Below are 17,602 nucleotides of genomic sequence, written 5' to 3' on the forward strand. Positions count from 1 at the left end.
GGAAGAACCTGTTCTGGATCAGGATTGTTCGTGGGAGGATACCAGCCTTATTTTTATTCTCTTGTGTTTGTAATGGTTTGTTACTTAGTTTGGAAAACTCTTAAACTTCATCCTGGATCGAGTGACAGTAGGGGTGTCTCTCTCCCAGGTCCTGGAGACAAGTAGCTCAAAATCACTGGAAACAAGAAGTTCTTGGCCTGACAGCACTTCAGAACCATGTGGGAGAGCTCACTCCGAAGACAAATATAAAGAATCCCATGCCGTACAAGCCACCCCGTAATACATGATGCCAGGGGACCCGTTTACGATTTCTGCCTGTCCGGGTTAGCTGTAGCCACACCCGTGACAAGCGGGAGAACAGCTGGGGTAACCTCGGCAGCCTCCTCACGCTCCATCTCTGCAGGACCCCAGCACCCTCAGCGGGGCTGAGCCGGGCCGTCACCTCCGGCCACAGACAGGGGTCTCTTTCTGCGGCTGTCACCGCGGAGGGCTTTCCGCTTCAGCGGCCGTGAAATCCGCATCTGGGGCGGGCCGGCCCTGGCAGGCGGCCCCCCCGCCGGTGCCGTCCTTGTGCGGCTGCGGAGCGGGCGGGGAGGGGCGGCGCAGCCCCGCAGCCGGCGCGGGAAGCCGTCAGCGCCGGGCCGGCCGCGCAGCCTCTCCCCCTCGGCTCCGCACCGGCCGCAGGAAGGCGCAGCGGGGCGGGGACTCCACGAGCGGCGGAGCCTCCCCCGGGGTGGGCAGCGCAGCTCCGCCGCCGGCCCGTGCCCCGGCGAGCGCGGCGGGAGCGGGCCATGTCGGAGGCGGAGAGCGGTGCCGCAGGTGAGGGGGCCCCGCCGCAATGCAGGAGCGCTGCCGGCTTCCCCCCGGTTCATGGGGGGAAACGGTCCGGAGGCGGAGGGAGCCCCGTCCGGAGCAGGGGAGGCGGGAGGCGGCAGACAATGTCCCGGCTGCGGCCGCGCGGGCGGGGCAGGGCAGGGCAGGGCCGGGCCGGCGGCCCCGCGGTGCCCGGCTCGGGGGATGCCCCGCGGGCAGGGCCGGCTGCGGGAGGCGGCGGCTCGGTGCGGAACCCCCGCCCGCCGGGCAGCGCCGCCGCTCCTCCACGTGCGGTGCGCGGGGAGCCGGTGCCGCACCGCGGGGGGACCCAGGTGACAAAACAATGCGGCGGCACGGCCGGGCGGCGGCGAGGCGGGGCGGGCGCCCTGGCCGGCGCCGGGCGCTGCGGCGGGCGCGGCATCCCCGCCGGACGGGCCTTTGTGGCTCCCTCCTCCCCGCGGGTCGGGGTCTCTCCCTTTGCCGGCAGCGGCCAGAGGGAGGAGGGCTCGGACCGGAGCTCAGGGGCTGCTGCTGACATAGAGGCAGCTCCCCTGTATAGCGAGAAGCCTGATGCACTGGAAAAGAAAGACCTGGCAGCCGGGTGGGAGAGACGGCGCTGTCTGGCTGAGCGCCTGAGCATCCTGGCGCAGCCCCGGGGACCGGGCAGCTCCCTGCGAGGTGTAGGGGTGGGGAAACCCCCAGCGGTGCCGTTTTACCACGTTAAGGGGGCCACATGTCTCTGGTTCTGCAGACTTGACTCGAGCTGAGCTGAATCTTATTTTGCCTGGAACAAGGATGCTGTGGGTTTGATCCGTTTGGGGTTACCCTGACCGATAGGAACAACACAGCCTTTGCAGGACGGGGTGGGCTCTCCTTGTGTGGGAACGGAGCTGGGGGAGGGAAGAGGGTTCCTAGGATACAAATGATATGGGTGAATAACCCTAAGGGAAATGCAGACTCAGCCTGATTTCATTCGATCTCTCCATGCCTTCTTCCCCACTGTAATCTGCAGACTTGAGGAAACTGCAATGCTGAGCCAACGGTGCTGGCAGAAATGTGTGGGGAAACTTGAAAGTTTAAGTTTGATTATAGTAGGATTTGGGGAGCGTTTAGAATGACATAGCTTATTTTCAGTGTAAGTGGAATAATAGAGTCATAAAGTGTCCATTAAAAAAACCCAAACTAAACCAGAAAACACTACTTAGAAACTAGTCGAATCTTCAAGATGCTCCACTGGGTTCTTCCGCCTCCCTTCATCTAAATGTTCTCTCAGTGCTTCCTAATTGAAGTCTCTGATGTCTGTTTGGTTTGAAGTAACCTGTAACAATTTTCCAGCATGCAGCTGACAAAGGGAAGAATAGACTGACAGGTTCATTTGTCTTTCAGATGACAGGGTCTCACGTTTGGTTTTCTGCCAGGTTGGTGCAATGCAATACTGAAATGAAGTAACTTGTGACATAGGGAGAATCTGTGCAGGAGGGATTTGGTTAGAAGACAGAAGACCAGGTAGTAAAGCAATGATTTGTGATGCCAGAAATCTTTATGTTCTTTCCATGCGCTGGAATGCGGAGGCTGTCAGGAGAAAAAAAGGCTTGAGGGATAAAGCGTGATTTAGTGTGTGTTCTATTGACAGTATTGAAGCTGCAGGCACTTCTTGCAGCACAGAACAATGCGTAAAGGAAATGTCTGTATGTAAAATAGCTGAGTGCTGTATGCAGTGCCTGCCCATCATCTTTATAGCTCCACTTAGCACAGCACTGCGGTATCTGCAGCTTGCTTAGTGAAACTGTTCATATCCAGGAGCTACTGCATGTAGAGCTTCTAATTATACTGATTTTTGGCATTTTTCAAGCCTTTGGCTTGTAATTGGGTAATGCTGGTTGAGCTGACAAGTTTTCCTTCATGACAAGCACCCTGTAAGCTTTCAGCCTGAGTGTTTAGTTCCCTCCCATGGGGACAGCACTTGGTGCTCAACAGATCTGCCCTGCTCTGTCCCTGCAAAGTCTCCCCAAAGCTTCAGTCAGCTGTAGAGAAGCCCCAAGAGGTCTGTTCTGTCCAGAGGCATTTTCAGCTGATGCATTTCTGGGTAAAGGGGCTTTATCCTTGTCCACAGGGAGCGACCAGGGTTTCTGACAAATGCCACTGTCACCAGGATCTGGAAGAGGCTGCTGCAGCCTTGGATGTCAGCTCAGGTTAGAGCAGGCTCTGGGAGGCCAGGTCTGTGCAGCAATGCCAGAATGCTGCCTCTGCTGTAAAAGACCTGATCCCTCCATGAACATGTCAGGGTTTAGGCCATGTTTTGTTTTCTAACTGTGTCACTGCTGGCTGGGGTTATATGGGACTTGACTGGTGTCTCATCTTGTGCTTTTTTTCTGCCAAATGCTTCTTTTGTTGGTTGAGTTGATGTGACCTGCCATGGACAACTTTTCCCACTTTCATGGCAATGCTGTTGAAATTTTTTAGGCGCCTTCTGGACATCATATCTGCTGATGCAATTAAGTCTGGATTTCTTTTCTTTTTTTCCTTTTAAAGTTACCTATCTGGTCAAATATTTTAAAATTTCCAGTTACTTATTCTTCTAAGCTGTTCCAGGGGATTAATTCCTTTTTGCTCCCCTCTACTATGATTTCACCTGTTCTCTCTATAAATTCACAAAGCAACCATCCCTTTCTTAAAAAAAAAATCTCAAGAATATACTTTTTACTTTAAAACAGTAATATTAAAAGATCCCATGGTGTCAGTTTTCTGTACCTGAATTGGTTCTGCCTTTTGACGATGTGTCAGATGGGATTTCACAAGTATTTGACTTCAAAGAGCATACCAGTTATGGTTTTAGAAACTTCTCCCTGTGGCTGTTTTAGTCTGTAGGTATTGTGAAGAAGCAAATTACCTTTTTGGATTTTAAAAAAGCTGTGCTCTCTCCCAGTAAATGATAATGGAAAATGAGAAAGGAGTAAAAACAATGCACGCAAACAATGCTACTTTCGATTAGGAGGATGAGAACAGTCGTGACCTTAATTTGGTTTGAAGCAGCATGACCTTCTTGGGGAGTTTGCATCTGTTCCTTTTTTTTTGTTTTCCTTAAGTGAACTAGCTGTTGATATTTTCATCATGCAGCTTTAGTGAAATCTTTGTCCACCCATAGATGTCTTCTTACATAATTACTCAGCTCTTGTGTGGCACTTGTCACATTTCTATTACACAGCCTGGCTGGTTGAAAAGAAGGATGGGTGAAGCTCCAGCTTGCACCAGGTTGGTGTTTCTGCAGTGGTGAGAGAGGTGCCAGGAGGGCTTGGAGTCTGTTTCAGGGATGAGCTCTGAAGTCCATGGGCCGTGGCAGTACATGGTACACTTGCTTCACAGATGTTCCACTGCAGAGCGTGCAGCTGTTTGGTGCTGTAAGGTCACAGATGTTGGTGCTGCACTGAGGGAGTGCTGCTGCCAAGGCTGAGCCTCAGTGATCTGAAATGCCTGTGGCAGATCCATGGCTTCATCTCCCTCGCTGTGACAAGTGTCCTGGCTCCTGGGTCATTACATCCCATCTGCCTTTTCTCAGTGACCAGGCACATTTTTGATATTGGAAGAACATTCCTTAGCTCTCATTATTCAAAATGTGTCAGCTCTGGCCCATGTTCTGTGCTGTTAAGAATCATAGTGATATGCATTTAAAATAAACAAATGCAAGTTTAAAATTTTGCTAAAACTGCTATTAAAACAACGACTTTGCAGTGTTTTAAAATTAGCATGGCAGTGGTGATCTGTGTCAGTAATCAGTATTAAAACAGGAAATTCCTTCCAAGGCTGTCTCAGAGGGATTTGAGAAACATTTTCATGTAAATGAAGAGGGAAATGCAGTCATTTCTAAGAAGTAAGCAAATAAATAAACAAAACTCCTCAGAATATGGTGGCCAGAGAGCCTAGAGTGCCTTTGTTCTTCGCCCAGGAGTGCACGAGGGTGTGTCAAGGACACCAGGGTGGCTTTGTGAGCTGTGCTGGTGCTCCCCTGCCCTGGCTCACTGCTTCCACTCCCCTGTGAGTCACTGGGTGCTCCCTGGCCCAGATAGGAGCTCTGCTGTTACAGATTTGCAGGCTCTGAGCACATGGATCGGTTCCAAGGGTGCCTAAATTTGCAAGAATGGGAGACCTGAAGAGGATTTTGCTTTTAGCTTTTAACTCAACACTCTCGGGCTGTGCTCTGCAGAGGCAGTTTCTGAGGAATATTGAGAGGGATTTCTAGTAATCATTGCCAGTTGGAGTCCAGAAAAGTGTGGATGTGAATGCAGTTCAATTATAGCAATTCCATGTCATCTGAGGGAGTTAATCCCCATTCTCTCTCTGAAGAAAATCAGTTCCTATTGCAGGAGCCTGTCCAACCTGCACTAGTTTCCTTGGGCAAGGAAGCAGAGATAAACTATTCTCCCTTTGCTACTTCCTTCCCCCAGAGGCAATGATCTGGGAACACAACTTCAGTTTGTCCATTTCTGGATACATCCCTAGTTCTCAGTGCTATTCAGGACCAGTCTCTAGGGTTGAAGCAGTTTCTCTCAAAGGGCTTTACAGTCCTGAGTGCTCTATGTCCACCTGTCCCTGCGAGGTTCTGTGCATTTGTATCCATGCTTTCTTTTTTTTTCCTGTTCCCTGTGAGATTGGAAGAGTGAATATTTGGGTGTGTCTTTCCTCCTTACAGGTATTGGGATATTTTTCTTGCTCAAGAGATGATAACACCATTAAAATAACAGTTCCTCAGTGCATCCTTGCCCCCTCCTTTTGTCATTGTTTGGGAAATGTGACCATTTGGCCAGTTTCACCATCATTTGAGGACTCTTGATGCCTTCTCCATGATTAAAGATCAGAATACCTGTGATTAGACTGGGCTGACTGGCAACTAGTCCCATTCCCTGATGCCAAACAGATCCAACAAATTTAACATCTATTTCTCAAGTTTCCATGGATACCTGAGCAGAGCACTCGCAGTAATCAGAACGGCAGGGCATGCCACTTAGAGCAGCGTTCAGTACTGGCACCGTGCAAGTGCTGCATTCAAAAATCAACCTTTTCTAGGAGCTCTCTTGCTTACTCAGCTACACTCCTGTTACGATTTTAGCCACAGGAGCTCCTCTGAAGGTTGTGCCAGGGGCTTGTCACCGTGACAGTGTAAATTTGCAGTGGGTTTTCTGGCTGGTCACTGTGGTCTGTGCATGCACTGTCATGGCACTTGAAGGTAACCCTGATGGGTGTTAGCATAGAAACCTCTGGGAGTGGATTTTGGTCGGTGACCCCGTGATTTTGTGATCTACTCTGCAAATACTCTATCAGGTAATTTCTTCTTTTCTCATAAAGTATTTTTTTCTTTGAGCTTTTCTTTAAGCCTGCTAATTTTGTGGTTTTGAGACCATCAAATAAAAAGAAAGAAAATCTGGTTTTTGATACAGCAATGAAATATTGCTCAGAAGATAAATCAATAGCCAGGGACTATGGTTTCACTTTGCTAATGACTTTTCAAATGTGATACCTATATTTGACATTTTGTCATAGTTACTGTTCCTTTATTTTTCCATCTTTGAACAAAATTTGGTTTAATAGCCTTGAAGAATATGAAGGAATTTATATACAGCATCACTCATGCTGACTACTATAAGTAATGGCTATTCTAGTTTGGCTTTTCTTTTTACCCTGCCCCCTGCTCATCCTTTTTTTTCCCCTGTGGATTGATGAGAGTGGTTGGTTTTCTCTTGTCAAGGCTCTGTAAATGTGTGAATCATGTTAAGCCTTCCAGAAGATTGTCAAAATGAAGACAAACATATTCAAATTTTTTTCCCAATTCATGTTTTAAGAAAAAGGTGTCACTACATTCATCCAGCTTGATGCATTGCGAGATGTTGTTCCTGAATCTAGGAATGCTTGAAAACTAAATAACCTTTTTGCCTTCCAAGTGAACAAATGCCTCCCAAAATGTGCTTATTCCTGTGTGCTGGATGCACAGTCTGAAAAGGTGAACAGTGATTCTTTGAATATCTTGGTTGTGAAAGGTAGGATTGCATTCTTTTCAGGATACAGTTGCATCTTGATGTGGTTCTTAAACAGAAACTTGTGGTAAAACATGTTTATAACCATAATATTTTGATCTTGTTTTTTAAAAAGAAAAAGCAGTGAACCAATCCAGTTGAGCTGGGAAATGGTGATTTTTCTCAAAGAGAGTGATTAACATCACAAATGTTCTGTTTTATGAGCATGGTCCTGGGAATTGGAGAATAATCTTAGTAGTGCCATCCCTGACAACCTTGCAGTGGAGGAGGTAGAGGACAGACATGATGATGGAGGAGAAGCAGCAGGAAACCTTTTCCAGGAGGGTATCTTTCCATTTAAGTTCTGTACATCTTGGGGTTTGTTTTCTGTTCCTTACCTGTTCCTGAGAGCAACGAGGGAGGAGGTGAGAGATACAGGAAGGCAGTGCTTGCTCAGAGGCAAATGGTGCCAGGAAGTGTGAAGGAAGCAAGTTCAAAGAAGAGCTTGTTGAAGGGAGAGAAGTTTAGTTAGTGTGCACTGAAGGTGTCTCTTACAGAATTGTGTTAGGGAATATTTAGGGAAATCATGGAGAATTGTCTTCTACCACTCTGAGCTGCCAGATCTGTTGTTTACCCACCCTTACCACAACATAATACCTGCTGCCTCTTGCAGCAGGTAAGCCAATATCAGAATTGTGAGACACAGAATTGTGTCTCACTACTCTGGCAGTAGTGCACGGCCGTGGAAGAGCTGGGATGTGGGAAGAAAGGATCACTGCAGGGCACTGCTGGTGGGTTCCTCTAACCCCAGGCTCCGGGGCATGAGCAGGCTTTGAGCACACTGCAATCCCATCAGGGGTGGGGAAGGAAATGGGAGGGAGAAGGGAGCTGGCTGATCACAGAAGCTGGAAAACTCTCGGGTCATTCAGGGTGGGGCTGGATTTGAGACCTTGCAGTGTGGATGGTGAAAGGGTTTGAGTTGAGGGCAGCCTAAGGACACCCTTAGCTGTTGGTGAGGAGCTCCTGGGGCACCACACACCCAGTGAGTGTGACTGCTCAGCTTCAGTCCATCTTACCAAGCATTAGAGAGATCAGATGAATTGTAAGTAAAGTATTTTAGCCTATGTCCTGTCAAATGGAGGAGGAGTGAACATAACCCATGTGGCATTTTCAGAAGGTTATTGCGTGTTTCTTTCATCTCAAATTAAGTTCACAGAAAATTGGTGGCGTCTTTTGGTCTCCCTTTGCTGCCAAGGCTCAGGAAAATGAATTTTGTCCACAGAGTGAGTGATGGGATGAAACTGGGGTTGGTTTTTGATACTCTTAACAATAATGGTAAAATCTTAAAATTACCTTAGAAAGCATTCATAGTGTGGTAGAAATGTAATTCCTCTAGTCAAAGCATAATTGTGATGGGAGACAATGTAGAAGCAATAAATGGAAAAGGTCAAAGTTGTAATGACAAACATGTCTTATTTTTAGAATTCTGTACCAAGTATTGGGAATTTTTTTTTTTGTTACTTAGGAAATCCTTGTGCTCTAATTGGTATCAGTGCAATGAATTCCAGTTCTTTGGGGGACAAGATATTATGAAAGGGTATCAGGAAACTTGGATTTGTATCAGATTAGCTATGACTGTATTCATGGAAGTGTATTGCAGTCTTCAGCAAACCAGCTGGATGCCTACTGGCATTTTAAAACAAAGAACTCTAATTCCATTGATGGTCATAACAGTGGTGCCATTGCTTTCAGTAGGAACAGAAGGTTCTTACTTCTGCTATGAAATATGGGATCTTTTTATTATGCATAAGGATATTTTAAGATTTTTTTATTTGCTTCTCTCCATCTCTTTTTTTATTGTTCCGTAATTATTTTAAAAGGCCATCTTTGTATTTACAGTAAAATGCTCTAGGTTGTCACATTGCATTTGGATGCTCTGACATTTTGTGCTTAATGCAAAGGAAAATCTCAGCAATAGGAAAAGCTGAATAAGGTTTTCTTCATCAGTGCAGCAATTGCCAGCTAATAGCAATATAGTAAACCCTTATTTTCTTGTGCAAAAATCATTAGGAAGATTTGCTTGGGTCAAAATTATTTTGATACTCAAAAGGTTATAATCTTTTGAATGAAAAATAATGAGTTTATTCCATTCTTTTGTTGCCTGTTGGCTACTTATAGCCACGTTTGGCTCAGTACATCCTTCTTTTTCCTTTTTATTTCCCTTCTTTTTTCCTAAATTTTAAATCCAGATATAGTGCCTGAATGGGAAAGAAAGAATTTGGCTAAGACTTTGGTATTCCCCACAGCCTGACTGAGAGCAGAGCAGTGTATGTACACACAGCAGCAGTCACCTTTACCACATGCTGGATGGCTGGAAATTCCAGACAAAGGGCCACGAGATAGGTGCAGTGTTTGATTTGTGACATGTCCAGCGTGTTCATGGTGAATTCAGTTAACATGGATTTATTGGAGCCACAAAAATAGTGACATTTTTAGTAGGTCTAATGCATCCCAACTTCCCCTGTGCACCTGGTCCAGCAGCCTGCAAATAGCTGAGTGCTGGGATGATTTGGCATTTGGAGCAGTGGATGTGCATTACACAAATCAAAAAGAGTTACTGCAGCTTTCCTTTTGAGCCAGAGTGCTGTCCTGCAGCCACTCTCAGCTGGGAGTTTGGGAGAGCCTGGAAAATGCTGTGCTGGGACTCACTGATGTCTTTATTGTGAAAGCACTCACTGAGATACTGGAACTCTGATCTGAAATGGGGAATGGTATTGATCCTGTTGTTGATTCAGAAAATTCTGGGAAGAGTTTGTGTTGGGTTTGTGGCCACTCAGTCAGGATAGAAATAGGAATTAACTTGTGTTGATTGGGATATAACACACCCTGGTGTTCAGGCACGTTCTTACAGCGGTGATACCATAGTGATGGTCCTTTGCTTGTTCTTTGCTTTGTGAAACTGCTTTAGGAGAGAGATCCAGTCACATGGGAGTGAGGTCTGAGAAGGTTTGGAAAGTGCAATTTCTCTGGTGAAGCCTTTGCTTTTGTAGCCATCACTCCAAAATAGTGCAGAATATGCCTGAAATGGCAGACTTGGGGCTTGAATCCTTATTTCTTCTTTTTTAAAAAGTTGTTTCTTCTCCATACACAGAACTGGTGACACGAGGCACATTCAGAAATGTCCCCCCTTCCCTGGTGTGACAGCATTTCTGGGCATTGTGCTGCACAGCCCCACACCCTGATTCCCAGGTTCCTGATTTAGTTGTTCTGTTAAATTCTACCTGGTGACAAAGCCCCCTTTAGCTTATCCATTGCTTGTGGCACCTGGGTTAGACAGAATCCACTGCTCTGGCATCTGCTTCACTGGGGAAATCAACAAGGTCCATAATATGTGAAGCAGAAAATTTTACTGATGCCTTATGTAGCTGAATTATATACAGGAGAAAAGTTGAACAGAAAAGAGAAGATTCTGTGTGGCTGCTGAATTTTTTTTTGTTTGAGTACCACCTTAGTGGCTTGTGGCTGGGAGGTCCAGCAGTCACCCTTCTTTAGCATCTGGCTTGAAACTGATTATCTGGGACTGAGTTGGTCCATGTCTGGCTTTTTTAGTAGTTCCCTAAAGTTCATTTTTCCAGTCCTATAGGAATAGGAATGTGTGGCAGGGGCTGTCAAAAATTCAGAACGGACTGATGGCCTTCCAGCTGCCATTAACTGATTTCTCTAATTAAATAATGAGCTTGGTCCTGCTCTCCAGATCTGTCAGAAAATCAGATTCAGCTGAACACGCAATCAGTGAAATATCCACACTGCATCAGCAAAGTTTCTATAAATGTTCTGGACTTTGCTTTTAGTCTGCATTCTTTGACACTTAAAGGTTAATCCTTCGTTGCATTTTGTCAAAATCTACAATGTTGCTGATAATTTACTGAGAAACAGAAAGAGCTAAACAGATTAGGCATTGCAGGAAACCACAGAAGATAAACTCTTGCATCTGTTTAGATGAAAAGAAGGATTAATTTAAATTAAGTCTGCTAAACCAGCAATTGGAGCTAATGTGATAATGGACATGATTTCATTATTAATACAATATCTTCTGATCTCATAATTTTGCTAATTCTGTAGTGGTTTGGGAATCTGCCTGGAAATGGGAGCCTTTTGTGTTTTCCCTTCAACTTCTGATCACCTTAAAAATGCACAAGGTGTTCTTTGCCAATTGGTGAGGTTAGGACTTAAGTCAGAAATCCTGATGTGTTCAAATTTAGCCTATACACATTTATTGAAATTTCCTGAACCCAGGTTAATATTCATATCAAAGTAAATATAAGAATTTTTATTCAAGAAGTTTGCATCATATTTAGAGAAAGATTATTTTAAATACTGGTTTGTTTGAGGACTTATTTAATTTGGATTCTAAATCAGATTCCTCAGTTTAATTTGGTGTGTAAATTGGCAAGAATTTAAGTGTTTATTTAGTGCATACTGTTTAGCTGTGTTTTTGTCATAGCATGTAGTTTGACAGAGATAAAGATCCTTAGTAAACATGGAGATAAAGCTGGAACTTGAGCTATGTAGAACATTACTTGATTATGGTTTTTTTTGTTGCAGAAGCCATAAAAATTCATTCTGATTCTAAGAACTGTTCCAAATACCCTGATCCTATCCAGGACAGTCTAGGCATCATTTTTCAGTTTCATGATTGCAAATCAGGTTCCTTGGAACCCTTTTCCCATTTTCTGGCTTGGAACAGATGCTTTTGTTTCTGTTAGATCAACCAATCACAGTGCTTTAGAGATAAGGGATTTTTAAATATCCTGGAATATCCATGCATTTACTGTTCTTCAGAACACAGCTGTAAAAATTGTTACACATGCACATTTTTTTCACCATGGAAACACTAACTCAACAAGATACGAAAGCTCCCACATAGACAAATATATTTTAACACCTTGCAGTTCAGATGGGGTAGATAGTATAATGTTATAAATATCCTAATTTCATTTGCTTTTAGCAGTTGTTTCACTACCTGTTGGGAAGTTTTGGCATTAGATCCAGGATGCATTGTAGAATTATTTTATTTAGCTGGGTATTGCAGGAGGAGCCATGAAGGCAGTGCAGGATTGTCATGGGTTTGGAAGGGTCTTTTTTATTAATTATCTAGAATTAATTGTTGGTAGGACACCATTCAAGTTAGTGGTTTCACTGGATGGATATCAGTATTGCTCTGGATATTTATTCACTGCTCTCTGAGATACAAAAATGTGTATCCTGTCACACAGAATTTTCTGAGTTGCACACAGAGATAAAAATAACTTTTCAAGGCTGATAGCTGAAGACATCAGCTGGAAAATGCATCTTAGAAACATAGTTTGGGAGGTTGGAAAGGACCTTGAAGATGACCTTGTTTCATCCCCTGCCATGGGCAGGGACGCTTTCCCCTGGACCAGGTTGCTCCAAGCCCTGTCCAGCCTGGCTTTGAGCCCTTGCAGGGGTGGAGCAGCCACAGCTTCTCTGGCCAACCTGTGCCAGTGCCTCTCCAGTGTCACAGTAAAGAATTTCACCCTGGTGCCTGAATGTCTAAATCATGTCCTGATAGAAATCTTCCCTTTTTTCATTTTTACCCTTTGTCCTGTCATTGCCTGCCCTTGTAAAATGTCCCTCTCTGGCTCTTTTGTAGGCCCCCTTTAGGTACTGGAAGGTGCTCTGAGGTCTCCCTGGAGCCTTCTCTCCCTGCCTGTCTCCACAGCAGAGGTGCTCCAGCCCTGTGATCATCTCTGTGGCCTCCTCTGGACCTGCCCCAGCACACCTGTGAAACATGAGTGCCGAAACAGGTAACCAGAAAGTGGCAAAGTGAAGCACTGAAAACTCATGGATTGCTGTCTGCACTTTGTGCTTGAAATCAGCATCCTAATTGTGGGTAAAGTACAGGTTTCCAGAGATGTTGAGTCAGTGTTGCAGTGTCTTGGTCTGCTCAGGAAGTATAGTTCAGGTCCAGCCAGGAATTACAGCAGGATGCAAGGAATATATTTTGTTAGTTATTTAATTTTTTTTTTTTCTGTGTTGAGATACTGTTTTTCAATTCTAAAATAAATACCATATTGCTGGTGGAAAAATTAAGAGGTAAAAATGGCACAAAGGAGGCTGATAACAGCATCTGTTCCAAAGATGTCTTAATGAACCGAGCAGATTCTGTGCTTGTCACATTTGGCCTGTGACTTTTTGTACTTCACTGCAAGAGGAGTAACTTAATATATTCCTGGAGAATTTGTGTAGAAAATGCAAATACTGTGCTTCTGCAAATGCTTCTGAAAATCAGGCTGAACATGCATGTTATAACTTCAAGAAATAAATGAAGTTTCAAGAGCAAAATTAAGATTTGGAGGAAGATTTTTTTCCCTGCAGGCAAATTCCCTCCTACTTGCCCACTGCAGGGTTTTTAAATCTTCCCTGGGAAACAAGACATATTTGATTGCCATTTTTCCCTATGTAATTCTGAGGTCTTGGAGAGCCAGTGTCATCTTGGAGTGATGCTCTGAATTGTCAGTTGTGTCTAGGAATTACATGCTATGAATAAATGTGTGATGCATCCAAGTAGGTGATAAAAATACATTGAAATGTATTACTTATTATTTAATTATTATTATTCATGTTCAGAGGCCTATTACATCATTCTGCTTTACATCTAATTGCAGCTTGTATTCTGTGGAAGAGAATTCAGTGAGCACTTAGGGCTTAAATTTTGGAGCACAGGGGTATGAGCATGGACAGGGTGTGTGGTACCTTTTCTACATTCTATTTTGATAAACTATTGTATTCTTCAGATTATATATAAATCCATCTAAGCTTAATTTGTTTTAAGCCATTTCCTTTTCTGTCATCAACAATGTAAATGAAAGAATGAAAAATAAAATTAGTGCATTACAGTATTTGTTACTCATTTGGTCTGTGCCTTTAAGTGAAGTTTTAGTACTGTGTGCTGTGTAGAAATATTTCTTTGATGACTTGTTAATAATGCTTTCCTTTTTCCCAGCTGGATTCTGTCCTGCAGTAGTACTAACAGCTGCAGGATGTTCTAGTGCAGAGTGTAGTGAGGGATAAAAACAGAGACAGTATTGGGAAAGTTTCAGAATAAAGGCTCGGGATGGACGAATTGCAGCTTACTGTTCCTGCTTTCTCCAGTTGCTGTCAGCTCCTCTTTTTCTTGTAAATGGGTCTGCCTTTTGGATCTCACAGCTTGTGTTTATTTTCTGCATTCATGCATTTAAATCCTAGGCAGTGTGTGGTGCTCAAGCTGCTTGTACCAGCTATGATTTTTGAATATGTTTAGGAAGACTTTTAAGATTGTACATGACAATGTAATAAAAGAATGGTAGTAGTCATGAAGGTCAGACAGACATTTTAAAACCAAAACAACAGTTGTGTCTTAGCATGTTTTAAAGGCAAAACATGTTTTAGATGGCAGCTATGGAATTTGCTTTTGATTTTAGCAGATTCTTTACAACTGGAAAACAGTTTAGCAGTATGCAAAGTAACTGTTGTATTTACTCATTCTGCTTGCTGACACTGATGGGTGTTTGTTTCCTTTTAGATGCAGTTTCCACATCTGCTTACTCATCACCAGCCAAAAGCTTGGGAGACCCTGGAATAACTCCACTGTCTCCATCACACATTGTGGTAAGAAATGCACTCTTACTTACACTGCATGCTTACATTGCCTTCTCCTGCCTGTTTAGTGGGACATCATTTCTTTAGAGTTGTCATTTCCTCCATACTGATCCTCTTTATGCTATCCATAGTATTAGGTGAGATTTTGGTCACACTGTAGTCGTTGACAGAGCTCTGATTCCTTTCATTGGGCTGCTGTTTTGCTGTTTTTCATTTCCTAAACTCATAGACATGTTCCTGCCTATTTTTGTATCAAATACAGGGGCTTCTTGATCCTCAGGGTTCCCAAGGTCTCTCCCTGTCTTTATCACTGATTTGTTTAGACAACCTCTGAAAAGTCTTCTTCCTTTCAGAAAAAAAGATCTATATGGTACTCAAACAGTAAAACCTAAATTCTCAGAGAAAAGAATCTGCCCAAAGAGAGGGAGAGAGAGGTAGAAGCTCAAAACAGAAGTAACTGGTTTTATTTCTTAAGGAAAATAGCCACTTCTGTAAGCTTTTAGAACCAAGAGCATGTTCCATAGATAGTGTGTTTTAATCTCTTGTACATCATGCTAATTTTGTTGATAAACTCCTAATAAAACTAACTCCCACCCTTTTTTAAGACCACTTGTATGATTTGTAACACAGTACACGCACAGTGTGCTTCAAGGTATTGCAAGGGATTGTGTTCAGAGCACAATTTTATCCTTGTCAGCCCATGGTGGAACACTGCCTGAGCTTTCTGATTCAAGTTCAGAATTGTACAAAAACTCATCTTCAGGATTTCCAGTGCTCTTTCCCATAGTTTTTGGCTCTTATTGCCTTCTTTCTCTAGATACTCTTGAAATTCCTCTTTTACTTCTGTCATACTGATGAATTGCATCATATTTCAGTTAGATTTGCTCCTTAAATTCTTTGAGGAAGACACTCTCCTAGTTGGAAAACTTTTTTTAGGAGAATCCAAGCAAGCCTTTTATGATTGGAGACCAAAACTTGTTGCTCTTGTTTCTCCATTTCAAGTAGCAGGTGTATGGAGAGATCTTGGAAAATGTAGGGATACAACAGGAATGTGCAGGAAGTGGTAGGTGTGGAATTAACAGAGATCTGTGGTGGAACACTGCCCATGGAGTGAGGCCATGAGGCAGCTGGCCTGTGAATGGTAACATCACTTGCTTCCAAGTGTTTCTGGGAGTACAGGCTGAGCAGTCCTGGTGGATTTAGGGCAGCAAGGCTGGTGAAGGGTCTGGAGCATACTGCCCTTGCCTGTGCTTTTCAGGGATTGCAGGATTACAGGTGGAAGGCAGGAGAAGGATTCAGATTCATCATGAGCAGCTGAACAGCTTCCCACATTCCAGCACAGGCAGGAGGAGTGCAGCATGGAGTGATGGCTAAATAAGTGTTATATAAATTCTGCTTTGTAACACGGGGTGTAAACCTTATTGCTGTGTTTTGGGTGGGTTTGTCTCTGTTATTTCTGAATGGTAATAGTATTTCATGTTCATACTTATGATATAGTTAACTCCTAAAACCACCAAGTAAATCCCAAATATATCACATTGATGGACAAACCCTTCAGTTGATCAGTTTAAGAAAAAAAACCAACCAAACTAGCCCCAAACCCCTAAGTTTTAATAATACAGGATAAGAAATATTCCAAAAATGAGCATGAAGGAAGCTTTGATGTATAAAAGGCTCTAACATCTATGTTGAGTCATGTATTGAATTTCCAATTCCATTGGAATGTGCAGCCTTCTGATATCAACTTTGGTCAACAAGGGCAAATACAGGGAGGTCCCCATTTTCACTGAAGAGATATTCAAGTCTTGCAGAGCAAAACTTGTGACAGGTTACAATGATTGTGGTCAGTGACTGTGTCTGTTTTGCTTCTGCTGTTTAACAGAAGGACTCTGATGCAGACGATGCTGTAGAACAGTTATTTCTTGTTGTTGTGGCTATTGATTTTGGCACAACTTCCAGTGGCTACGCCTACAGCTTCACCAAGGAGCCAGAATGTATTCATGTAATGAGGTAAGGGCTGCAATGCAGCATTTGGTTTGTGACTCTGAGAACATGGGTTGCCTGCAGTAGCCATAGATATTTTCTACAGGAGCCTGAAGTGTCTGGATTTGTCTGGCATTATCACAGTGTGCAGATTTCTCATGGTTATGACTTTTTGTTGCATCTTATTGTATTCTGATTTGCTTTAGCAGTCCATGGGAGCACATCCCCTTTCTTGTTTTGCTAAGGTTACAAGATGATAGAATAGAAGGAGGAATCTGAGTATTGAGAATTATTCAGGGAGCAGAGTTAATAAGTCAGTCAGGATGCCGTTGTCTCAGACACTGATTTTCCAAGGGTCATGGCATCCAGGAGGTGCCCATCCCCTGGAATCTCACTGTGTATAGTTGGGTGTACACCACCTGGTTACTAGCACTGGGAGTTTGTTTGGCTGATTTAAGTTTTGTGGTATTAAATCGGAATCAAATCTATTATAATGATCCATTGATAATGGGTAATAAGCAATTAAAAGGCATTAATGTGAAAATGAAGGTTTGATGTGTGAAATCTGTCTGTGTTATCTGTATGTAAAGGAGAGACTTCAGCTGCTGTGATGTAGGGAGTTTTTTTTATTCTTTTATTTCTTGATTAATTCAGCACAGTATAACTCTATGCAATCACAAATGCAAAAACTGTTATGGCAGCTATCTGAGATGTTTGCCCTACAAACCATTGCTATAATATTTTATAGTATTTTTAAAAATTTATTTATAACTTAAAACATATTTAATTCTTATCATAGTATATTTAAAATGACCATATTCTAATGAGAGCAAGATGTAGATAATTTTAAACATAAAAAATTACACATGGAAAGCTCAACCATAGCTGTTCTTGTAAATGCTGCTGCTGTTGCAGAAGTAGGTACTGTGCTGTAACGCTGAGAACAAAAGGTCAAAAAGCCTAATTTGCTGCAGTCCAGTGTGATATACTGCATTTTCTCTAAGCAGAGGTGGTAGCTGAATGCAGCTCCCTAAATCTCAGCAGACACTATTGATTGTGCAGTCAGCCTGCACAGTTGGTTTGTGTATGGCTGCAAACTAACGCAGCTGAGGGATTTAAAATGCTGTCTAAAGGAAAGT

The 17,602-nt window shown here is 43.4% G+C and overlaps 1 protein-coding gene across 2 annotated transcripts in view; it reads left to right on the forward strand.

The window, feature by feature from the left end:
• The first annotated feature begins 594 nt into the window (after positions 1–594).
• The window catches only part of HSPA12A (heat shock protein family A (Hsp70) member 12A), a 53,301-nt gene continuing 36,293 nt past the window's right edge, over positions 595–17,602 (forward strand). The window contains exons 1-4 of one of the 2 annotated variants that reach the window (XM_054637390.2): positions 595–819; positions 12,493–12,646; positions 14,404–14,489; positions 16,363–16,490. In XM_054637390.2, coding sequence (XP_054493365.1) covers positions 12,631–12,646; positions 14,404–14,489; positions 16,363–16,490 — 230 coding nt within the window. In that variant the 5' untranslated portion in view covers positions 595–819; positions 12,493–12,630. Of the gene's footprint in view, positions 820–5,803; positions 6,130–12,492; positions 12,647–14,403; positions 14,490–16,362; positions 16,491–17,602 lie in introns of those variants that run through there. The other variant, XM_077182832.1, reaches the window with a different exon arrangement.

The sequence above is a fragment of the Agelaius phoeniceus genome, chromosome 9 (assembly GCF_051311805.1).
Source record: "Agelaius phoeniceus isolate bAgePho1 chromosome 9, bAgePho1.hap1, whole genome shotgun sequence".
Classification (NCBI taxonomy): Eukaryota; Metazoa; Chordata; class Aves; order Passeriformes; family Icteridae; genus Agelaius; species Agelaius phoeniceus.